This window comes from Haemaphysalis longicornis, unplaced genomic scaffold, assembly GCF_048455015.1.
Source record: "Haemaphysalis longicornis isolate Haplotype H1 unplaced genomic scaffold, Haemaphysalis longicornis Haplotype H1 scaffold_7, whole genome shotgun sequence".
NCBI classification, from domain to species: Eukaryota; Metazoa; Arthropoda; class Arachnida; order Ixodida; family Ixodidae; genus Haemaphysalis; species Haemaphysalis longicornis.
In genome coordinates, this window is record NW_027526422.1 from 60787461 (window position 1) to 60798617 (window position 11157).

Consider the following 11157-nt stretch of genomic DNA (forward strand, 5'->3'; position numbering starts at 1 on the left):
GAAGCAGTGTGTCTATCAAGTCTCATTTTGCCAATCATATTTTATTGGTAGAAACAAAAACATTTTCTCTGCTGTGTTGTTAAGTGCCATTTTGTATTGGTAATTTCAAACAAGCAAGATTCTCTCTTTTATTTTTTAATTTTTTTTCCCACTTCGTGGTGTTTCTGCAAGTTGGCTTTTTCCAACTGTTGTCGTTTGAGGGCGTTGGACCTTTTAATTAATGATGACCACAACTGGAGTTCTTCTGTTTAACTGCTGGCACAAAGTAAAAAACTGCAAATGTAACTGATTACGGGAAATCGCCTAACTGGGAAATCCTGCATTTTCAAAGGAAGGTATCTGAACAGGTGGAGCAACTTCTCAAAGGTTTAGCTGGCTGAAGTGTTGTGGCACTTTTTCGGACCCTTCCTGTCTGGAGCGAGTATCTCGGAAAACGAAATAATAATTGGACTAATTGGTACCAATTTTTGACGGCCTTAGTTGTCAGTGCGGGGGTCGCTGCGTTGCTGTGTGGGGCATAGTTGATGTTCGCAGAAAAATTCTCGCTACACGGACATATTAATGCGAGATTGCTGCGTTCTTAGTGTATGGCGTCAACGTTTGTGACGAAAAGTCCTGCCGCGTTGGTATGTGCTCACGTAGTGGCGTGTACCAGACATGATAATTGTCCAAGGCTTCCGTGAAGGGCCTAATCATATAAATACAGTTGAACCCCTTTATAAGAGACACGTACCGGGGAGCAGTTTCTGTCTCTTATATGAGATGTCTCTTATAAGCAGGGAACCATGTTTTCACTTACTAATCAGACCCTAGTTCAATGTGGGCACCATGTGACTAAAATAAGCTCAAAAGAATGCTACAGCGTGTTTCAAAAGATTCATTCTAATTTATGTTCGGCCCCCAGAATTTATGAAACAGTTCTGAATCTCGTTTGCTTCATGACTGTATTTACACTGTATTTTACAACCGATTCTGCAAGCTTTTTTTTCTTTCCTCATTTGTGGAAGATGAGTCGTACATGTTGAGTTCACAAGCCTGATGAATAGGCAGAGCGCACAGCTTCTGCTGTGTGCTCAGGCTATTCGTTATGCTTGCAGGACTCAACATCTGCGATGCTTCTTGACTGGGAGCTATGCGAGTGGGAGAACCCTCATGTGCGATCGCGCTCCATCCAATGGATGGCAGTAAACTTCAACCACTTCTGTCAGTTGCATTTCCATTGGCAGGGCTTCTCATCGTCATTTCACAGCTGACTGAACCACTGTGTGTTTGCTGAAGTTATAATAAATAGCGACTGCAGGCGTCTGTCGTCCACCTGTGCTTCCAGGATGGAAGCAACTGCAATTAGTGACTGGTGGCACTGCGTCTGAAGTTAAAATGTCTGTTACAAGCGAGATTATTGATTAAAGTTCAAGGATGACTTGTCCCTTATAACCAATCTTCTACATCCGATGTCTATTATAAAAGAGGTCGATTTAATGGGAAAGATAGGGCAGCCAACCATGTGGGTCAATAGTGTCTCTTATACCCATTTGTCTCTTACATCAGTGTCTCTTATAACGAGGTTCAGCTGTAGTTAAAATAAATCCATTTCATTTGGAAATTTTTGTCTTTCAATAATACCTAGCAGTTGTCCCTCATGCTTATTATTATTTTTTTTAATCAAGTTATTAGAACTTGTGATTGGTGCTGATGAACTCGCAGATTCACCCATTGGCCACCGCATTTTTATGTCTGCGGAAAATTTGAGCTGCTTTGCTTTTGCTTTTCATCGCTGCATCCATTATGTGTGCACTAAGGAGTGTGGTAACATCTTGTCAACAAGATGCATGTTTCCTGCGCTGCAATGCTCGAATCAAGCATGGGCACTGCGCTGTTCCCTTGCAGACGACAAGAACCTGCCCTGTGTTCCTCCGATAACGGTGGCCGTGCCTGACAACTACCCCAGCCGGCCGCCCCAGTGCAACGCCAGCAGAGACCAGTACGGTAAGCCAATGATGGAACGTTCGCTGTCGCTCGAGCTATCTATGGGCAGCCAGTGCAGCAGCCTACATTTAGCTAATGTTCAATTCAGGATCATGAAACCTGTGCCAATAATACTGTGGGAAACAAAAGACTATGATCCTCGAGGTCCTATCACGAAAGTATGCTGCCAGCTTTTAGTGACTCTTTACATCATATAATCAAGATTTATGAAGAACACAAGCTCCCATCGCAGGCTGCTGCAACGATACATGCCGATAGCCACCGGAAAGGCACGGGGTTGCAGATACTGGCCATTGGCTGAAAGCCGGTGTTGGTGTTGTAGCTTAAGGCACACTTCTTTTTGATCAGCCATCGATCAACTGTGTGCATAAAATCTCTCACTTTTTTGATAGCTAGTGCAAGCAGTTCGCTGTTGTGGCAGTGTGTCGGCTCACCTTTATAAATTTGTTGTCTGTATGTGCTTGAATCACGGTTAGAGGCTCAAAAAAAGCCAATGAACACCAGAGTGGCACAGTTTGCCTCTCGTATTGGGAGGTTGCATTTACACTCGTAAGAAGCGCCTGAGAAAATTTTTGTAGCTCAATTGGTGGAACCTTGTGCGCTGAATCCGAATGCTGGAAGTTCAGGTCCCACTTTAGGCTGGTATTTCTTTTCCTTTTTTTCTGCTTCTGACTTTTAATGTTAACAATGTGTATATCCTTCCACCCCGTGTGGGTGATGAAGTTTCACCCCGTGTAAACAGTGCTAATCTGAAAAAAAAAAAAACAGCACATTCTAAAAGCAAACTGGAATGTAGGTTTTCCTTTGGTGTTCACATGCTTGAGACCTAGCATTCATCGAAAGTGACTTTTATGAGCCTTTGGGGATGTTTTGGGATATTTGAGGTCGCTGACCGTATTCCATGCCGGGCTCTTTCTTTGTTCAGATTCGACGCAGTTTCTACGGAGCATTCTTCAGGCCCTGGACGTCCACTTGAACAAGATGCCCGAGAAGTATTCAGTCACGTCACTGCTAGACACATGGGTGCGTGCTGCTGTGTGGGACCTCATTTGGCTGCTCTTTGCAGCCCGCAGTTTTTTAAGGGGGGACGCGGCTTTCAACTTCGGAAAAATGACCAAAACATCGTTTTTTTGAAACCCACATATTCGGCTTCTATGTTTCCTATTCTGTGCGCCTGCAAAGTTTTTACGCTGAAAAGCGTCGAAAAGTGGCATAAAAAAATACTTTTGTCAGGCGCGGTGACAAACTATCAGCGCAAAAGGGTGAAAAAACGGCAATTTTCGGAGCGCTCTATCTCCGCAACGGTGCCACCGGGCGCGGCCATTGTGATATGGTTAGATCGGCCGAGCGATCGTCTTTCCGGTTCCGCTCGTCTCTTTTATCTTCGTTCATTCACAAACGCACAAACGGCAGAAAAGAAACGACGCACAAACGAAGCTAGAAATAGATGCTGAAGCGCTATTGGTCCTCCGGTCGGGGCGCAGAACAACGACCCTGCTGATTGGATGTCGCGGGCGCAACTCAAGATGGCGGCCGCCTGAGCTGCGTAGCGAGCGGGTTGAGTTCATTTTCGCCGCTTCGCTCGGCCGAGTTTCTGTTCAATCTGTGATATTCAACACGGACGTTATCGCGATGGGAATGCCAGAGATAACGAGCCAGATTACGGGAAGCTGTGTGGCTCGAAAGGCAGAGGTCATCGAACGCTTCGTGGTGCGCGTGACTCTACCGTCGCCAGACCCCGGAGGGTGACGCGGTGTGCGCGCTTGCGATAGCGGTTCGTGAAGTGAACTTTTAGTCGTATTTGCGATGTTTACACGCTTAGTTATTGCTGTGTTTTGACTGTGGGCTCGCTAGCCTTGAGAAAGAAACGGTCGACGCGTCAGACGCTGCGGCGCGCACGACATAGCCGACGCGCATTGGAGCATCACATGACTAGGCAACCGGTTACGATTGAACACCATTACTTGTAATTAATGCCTGCGACGTTAGATTTAATCTTAAAAGCAACCTGACAAGCCATATCAGGTATAATCAAAGTTCGATATGTCGCGGTAAGCGTGCGCTGCGATGCGCGCGAGCCATATCGCCTTTCTTGCTCAACATTTCCCGTGCACTTGTAATTTTCATGCAAACAGGTTTGAGTTAGTAATATAGGAATAAAAATATGCTCTCTGCGTTAAAAATGTACGTTACTGTGGCAGCATTTAACAGTGATTTTTTTAGGGAAATTATTGATACCATTGCTTAGGGCATACTGGCTGTGCTGCGAGAAATATTGGGTGCCTTGAATGTCCAAAGTAGTAAAAAAATATGCTCTTGCATTGAAGTTGGGAGTTATGCAGAATACTCTACCAAGCTTCAAAGTAGCTCATTTTCATCCTTGTGGTATGCAAACTTTTGGCAATGAACACCTGCACGTATGAGTACTAAGTTGCTGTGCCAGGCAAGATAAAACATAAAAAAAGCCAAAAATGTTCAAATTTAAGTAAAAAAAAATGCTTAACCTGTTGCCATGGTGACAACACTGCAAAAGGAGGTTGTCCAGTGCGATACAGCCAACCAGCTAACCTACTTTGCATTGAAAGCCCATTGAAACCCATCTCCCCCTCCGTTTGGTCTGCAAAGGGGTGTATGTACTCTTCACGGAGGAGCTGAAAATGATGTTTTCTGGAAAGAGAAAGGCTGTAAAAGGCACTCCAATTTCAAGGCAAGGCCTTCCAGAAGCCCCATGTTCAAAAGGACATGAAAGGCTACAACCGTGATGACTTTTGATATGTGAAGCCTATGTTGCAACTTCGGAAGCCGTTTTCTCAAAACAGTTTTTTTTTTGCCACCTGTGTCGCTTGTACCAGGGATTTCTTCGTGACCGCTGGGTCTATTTTAATTCCGTTTCTTGCATTACATTCCTTGATGAACTGTTCAGGTCGTGACACTCTTGGTTTTCCAGATTTGTTTTTTGTGATTTATTTATTCAAATAATCGTTCACAGTTGACATGCCTGTTGCACATTAACCTCTAAAAAATGAAAACTAAAAAACATTGTGTTGTAAAAAAAAATTCTAAAACTGTCACGACCTCGTCCATTCATTTGGGAATGCAAAGCACTTCGAACAAGTTTTCTATCGTGTTTTATAAGCCGCTCAAGCTCGGTACAAGCGGAACAGAAAGAAAATTTAATATATAAAAAAGTTTTCAAAATATTACTTTGAAATTTTTATGGTGTTATCACAGAAGCATTTCCAGTTGCTATGCCAATTTTCATCAAAATCCACGAAGAAATAAAAAAGTTGATTTTGAAAGCCACGTCCCCCCTTAAATGTCCACTGTGGTTTTGGTGGGGCTTTGGCTTGTGCAGTAAATACGGGCCACGTGGTGTCAGTTTGGATTTCAGGAGTGATTTTTATTCATTTTAGATCAAAACTATTCCGCACACTACGAGAGAGGGCTTCGTTATTATGCAGTATATTAGTTGAGCACAGCGTCAAGTGGAATAACTTGTGTGAAAACATAGTTTGCCCCCACGGAGAAAGAAGTATTTGAGGAGGGGAATCCGCTGGGCTGGGACAGGGCGGACGGGCGGCACGTTAACCTCACTGTCTGGCGAGGAGGAATTGGAGCTTGCGGAGCAGCACAACAAATGACGTGTCAAGCGCACTGCCATAGTTTACACGTTCTTCTACGGATGCGACGCATGAAAATCGTAATATCATCGAATGTATTGTGAAAATTGCCAGGTTTCTTTCTGTGAAATAAATAGAAGTGCTGGACATTTTAGCAGTAGTTATTAATAAATACTGCCCTAGTTACAAGCTGTACCGCACTTGAAACAAAGTACTAGAAAGAATCCCGGAGCAGACGATGTCTGCCGACGCCGCCTTCTCGCCACGAGTGCTTCTCTCTCACCGCTCTCGCCTCTCGTGGTCTTCTCAGATTTGCGCGCGCTTTTCATGTTGCACAGGCAGGGCGGGGAAGTTAGGGCAGTCTAAATATAAACTAATGGCCCAGGGGATAAGAACCATCAGTCACTGTGACTAATCATGCCTAGATTCTGAACCACGTTCTTTTTTTTTTTTTTTTTTTAATTGTAGGTTTTGCATACTAAAAAAATCAAAGCCCCCTTCGTCTAACAACAACGCGAAGATTTCTTCCGCCGTAAGCCGACTTTAGTGAAAGTCTAGTCGCGCAAGGGATTCGTCGGCGTCGTCTGCCCATGATGGCAGCCGGCTATGCACTGACTGACCTTGAACGGGCGAGCCTTTTCAGAAAGCGCGCCGCGCGCGTTTTCCGTTTGGCGCCTCGCGACAGAGGGTGCGTTGGTGCCGTGCCCGGCGCCGTAACTTTAACGCGCCGCCGGAACAAGCCTGGTTGTGCCTCCTCAATAATTCTTGCTCCATGGTTTGCCCTTTTAAGACGTGCAAGATATGTCGCTATGCATTGCTTCCAAACTTGGCATTTCTGTTCTGCTTTGATAATGTTTACTTTTCAGTTGTATCGTTTCTTCATCCCCTCTTTCCCCTCTGTGGTGCAGGAAATGTGTGTTCGCCAGGCCTGCTCGCTACCGGACACCATGGCAACCACTGGGAGGGATTGATGAAGACTTTGGCCTAAGTTTGTTCATCTTCTCAGGACCTGACATCACCACAGGGTTGCCTTTGAGGCCGCGGTCAGCAGCTCACACCCAGCACAAAAATTACACCACCTCAGTTCCTGGCTGGCCCATCCATACCTGCTTGTAAATAGTGTTGATTGTTGCAAGTGCGAAAATACATAATCTTTGTTTTAGTTTGTGGCTCTGTTGTTGTGTCTTGGCGATGAAAGGGGGGGAGGGAGAGGCCGTAGAAGGCCAAAAGTAGTAGTTGAGTCGGTTTCTAAACAGGCCATATTATTAGGACACTCTGGGGGGTAGGTAGGGTCAGCTTCTCCCATTTCGGCTTGCAGCATGAAGAACGGAAGTTCTCTAGTGTTAACTGGGTGGTTTATTGGAACTCAATTGCAAGATGAGCGTCCTCTGCGGGGTGCTTTCAGTAACCACAATTTGCTCTCAAGAAAGCTGTTGTGAGACTAAGGAGGAGAGAGTAACCACCCAATTAACCCATCTGGGCAAGGAAGAAAAGATAATCTATGAGCATCTGCTCCTGCATCAACTCTTTCATCAATGTCATCATCCGTATGGGATGTGCCCAGCTGGCTACGAATTCAACTGCAAGCACTGAAAACTGCCTGATAACCTGTGCCACTTGGTGTCGGAGTACGACGGCACTAAGGTGCCACCTACCGTATTTCTGCGCGTATTAACCCGCACCAAAAACGCGAAATTTTCAGGGGCGAAGTAAGGGTGCGGATAATGCGTGGGGTTTTTCCTTTAGTGCAGCCTTGGCAATGCACGTCGTGCCGTGAAGCTCCTACGCAGTAACACTTACTAAGCCTTACATGGCAGCGATTGCACAAACCATACAAGGAGTCGCATAGAAAATCGTAGCGCAAGGCGGGGATCGCGTGCCAGGAAAGCGAAAAATTGGTGCAAGATGAGGGTCGGAAGAGGGCTCAGAGAAACGGTGATGCAGCCCGCACCGGGAAAGGGAAACAGCCTCACTGGAAGAGGATAGGCCGCTGTCGCATGTGCAATACGAGCCACCTTGACAGGTGAATTGCCAACACGGTCAAACCGGAGAGAGAGAGAAAATACTTTATTCTCTAAACACCCTAGTCTGGGCCGTCGTGCCACAGCCTCTTCATTAGGAGACGGCTGGTCCGTAGAACTCCCAGAGGTCTGCACCAACACGACGGCAGTGGGCTGCCTGAAGTTCTTGCGTCGCTTTGACATCCACGCCAGGACCCGGGTTCCACCAGTCCTCCCAAGAAGCGATGCGGGAACGCAGGTGTGGTGGTAGGCCTGGCGGATGGCACTCCCAGTAAAGGTGTCGTACTGATGGGTAGGAAGGCAGTTGGGTCTAGGGCAAGTGGGACGCGAGAGGATGCCATGGATGTGGTGGATGTGGGATGGAGTGAGAAGAGAGGAGGTTTGTGCTTTCTGGACCACATATGCAGCTTCATTGGAGAGGTTGAGGTGGGGGACCGGGAAACACTACCGACTTGCGCGTAGCATGCAGAGATGCCGTTGGCATGCCTGATGTTGTAAAATCTTTTGAGTGCCAGGGTGGTACACATGTGGCCACAACATGGACGGACCTGGGGAGAGTACTTGGGTAAGCGCGTGTGCTCGAGCATTGCCGTCCAAGTTGGCGTGGCCAGGGACCCATACCAGCTTTATCTTGTGGGGAGGATGAGCGCGAAAGGCTTCTGGAGGTGGCAAGTGAGTGGAATGAGCTTCGGAGGGCGCTGTCCAGAGGGCTGGTCAAGTGAGGACGGGCACGGCTGCAAAGTTCCGCAGGAAGTTCAACAGTAGATCAACAGAAGGTCAACTAGGCTTTCGCCTTCACATTCCTAGAAAGTGCGCAGCATCACGGGTAAGGTTTTTGGTGTTTGATGTCAGCTTTTGACGCAGCCATTCCTTACGAGAAAGAAATAAAAACTGATATTTTATGTCGCAACCACAATTGGGTAATTTCTATTGGCCGCGAGGCCCACCACTGGAGAGGCCGGCGCTGCGATCGTTTTGACGTCACTTGTAGGATCACCGTTCCTATCTTGCTGCGTAGTTGGCTTGCAGCGCGTGACGCTTCGCTTAGGAAGCGCGTTCTAAAAGTATTTTCGAGTTAATTTCCGTCGTTTGAAGTTAATCCTCGGTGCGTCAAGCGCAGTTCGACCTCATGAGGACTACGTATAACCGTATCAACTGTGGTTGATTATCCGCAAACACCATGAGCGTGATGGTGTATTACGCATGCGACCGAAGCGTAAGCAGCGGCTTGTTACCCCGATCAACAATGTGGACTGCGATGATCGCTGAGTGAAGTTTCTAGATTTCCCCTGTTTGCAGGAAATGTATAAAGCAGGAAATCGTGAAGCGTTAACTGCTCGCAGAAGCACACGCACCCGCCGTGCCTGCCCGCACAGCTGACAGTGCGGCTCGAACCGACGCAGGTCGCGGCAGCAACAACTTGTCGCCGCTTTTTAAAATCACACAAGTCGTGGAAAAGAAGTTCCAGATTGGTGAAAGTGGATGTTAGTGTGATGAAAAATTCTGATAGGTAGTGTCATGAGCTGTGGTTTTCAAAGCGATGCTCAAATATCTGCCGCGATTTACGCCGACCGGCCGCGGAGGTCGGTCCCGGCAGCGCCGGCCTGTTCACGCACGGTGCGGCGAGCGGCCGAAGGTTGGCTATGCTTGCGCGCAAGAATCGACCGAGGCCATGCAGGTATCTTGATCGTCGATCGCTTCAATGAAAATCACCGCGCTTACAGAGTTCCCAGCGCGGTGAAACGTTCTGTTAGGGACTGTCACTCGCAACTCTAACGGCAATGAAATATCTGTTGCGACGCCAAGCCTAAAGTTCCGAACATTCGATTACGTGCATCCGAAGCCGGCTGCGAGCTGTTGGCGGAGGCCCTCCCGTCGCGCACGCGCGTGTTGTGTTTGGGTTCCTCTAACTGCTTGGGGGGCCCCCAACGCTCGGTTCTCCTATTCTAAATATCCACATTACCCGAAATCATTAACTACGTGTTTCGCCTCGTACGCAGCCTCTCCTGTGAGAAGTCGTGAGTTTCGAAATTGATGCTTGAGAAATGCCGGCTTACTGTAAACATACAAAACACGCTGCAATTATAAATTACCACGCCGAGCAACTAATGAAAACTAAATATAGCCTTGTCCAAACCCGCTCAAAGGCATTAAAAACTCTCGTTCATACCATTCATACATTGCGGACAAGTCGCGAAAAGTAAACATTAGCCGGGCAGAGTACAGGCTACGGCAGTGATCGATAATCAAATCCGGGCATGACTATAAAAACATCGTAGGGGAGATAGGCACTGATTAAGCCAAACTGCAGACCATAACAACACTTTTAAGCATGTGCGGCGAAGCAATCTGATCACCGTTCTCGCATCATTCATTTACCCGGCAATACGAGCAGTTCGCGCGGTGAGATCACAAGTGAGTGACGCGTTTCCGTCGCTGTTACAAGGTGTTTGCTTGCACACACATGTCCCGTCACAAGTATTTCATAATGAATTTATAGTGTACTTTTCTCGGCATCAGTTGCATCGTCCTTGGCGTTAGCTGGCTGCGTATGTAAGAGCTGTGGGTCGCGATGGTAGCAACTACCTAAACGCGGCGGTGTCGCCGGGAACAAGCGAGTCGCTGATTGCTTGCCCGAATTATTTGGTTTACAGACAACTTTTTTGGTAATTTGCATCAAATCCACAAGGAGCGGGCGAGACGGTGGCTACAACAAAAAAAACACGCTCCTGCATACGCACGGGAAATGTGTTGTAGCAGACAACAACACGATTCGGCGTCCTACAAGTGACGTCACTCGTAGGTGGCGCCACGGTATGTCCTCGAGGCCAATATGTTCTTTGACTAGCAACTGCTATTACTGAGGTCAGTCAATTGCAATTCGCTATGATATATTGGGCAAGTGTGACAAACTCCAGCGTACATATTTATCTAGTGAATTGCAATTTATTCTGAAATTTCTGCTATTCCGGCATGGTAAATCTTCAAAATGTTGCAAAGATGTCTTCATGGTCCCGTCAACCAGCTAGCATTATGCTCACAGGAACGCATCAATACCAACAGTGGGAGATGCTCAAGTAAAAAACTATTACTTGCAGAAAAATAATTGGCACAGCTTGCACTAATTGTCACACAAGGCTTGAACCACAGTGAAGCAGGAGGATTTCTTTCTACACCACCACGCATTGCATTATGTTTGAAATTGTTTGTTTGCACATTCCATCTTCGCTTTTCATTGTGGTAGTAGTAGCCGTCATATCCATCTGTATCGTCGTCTTCCTCATGCATGACCGGCGGGCCCGGGTCGACTTGTCCGCAGGCTTTCACATTTCTCCCAGGCTTTCACATTTCTTCCCACTTGCTTCACATCTGGGAAGTTCGGCGCAGCTTACTGCGGAGATGGAGGAAGCAGAGACACAACAGAAAGCTCCGCTTAAGAATCGCCACTCAACACAGAAGCAGCCCAGTATGCAGCGCAGCTTTGCCGCCAAAACTGGCTATATATATGTGACACCCTAAACGGAAGACTC

At 47.1% G+C, this 11157-nt stretch overlaps 1 protein-coding gene across 5 annotated transcripts in view; it reads left to right on the forward strand.

Moving 5' to 3' along the window:
* Med15 (mediator complex subunit 15) overlaps nucleotides 1–6768 on the forward strand; it is a 154848-nt gene extending 148080 nt beyond the window's left edge. For all 5 annotated transcript variants that reach the window (XM_077677520.1, XM_077677525.1, XM_077677522.1 and 2 more), the window contains 3 exons: nucleotides 1888–1986; nucleotides 2912–3009; nucleotides 6515–6768. In XM_077677520.1, coding sequence (XP_077533646.1) covers nucleotides 1888–1986; nucleotides 2912–3009; nucleotides 6515–6577 — 260 coding nt within the window. In that variant the 3' untranslated portion in view covers nucleotides 6578–6768. The remainder of the gene's footprint in view (nucleotides 1–1887; nucleotides 1987–2911; nucleotides 3010–6514) is intronic.
* Nucleotides 6769–11157: the final 4389 nt, after the last annotated feature.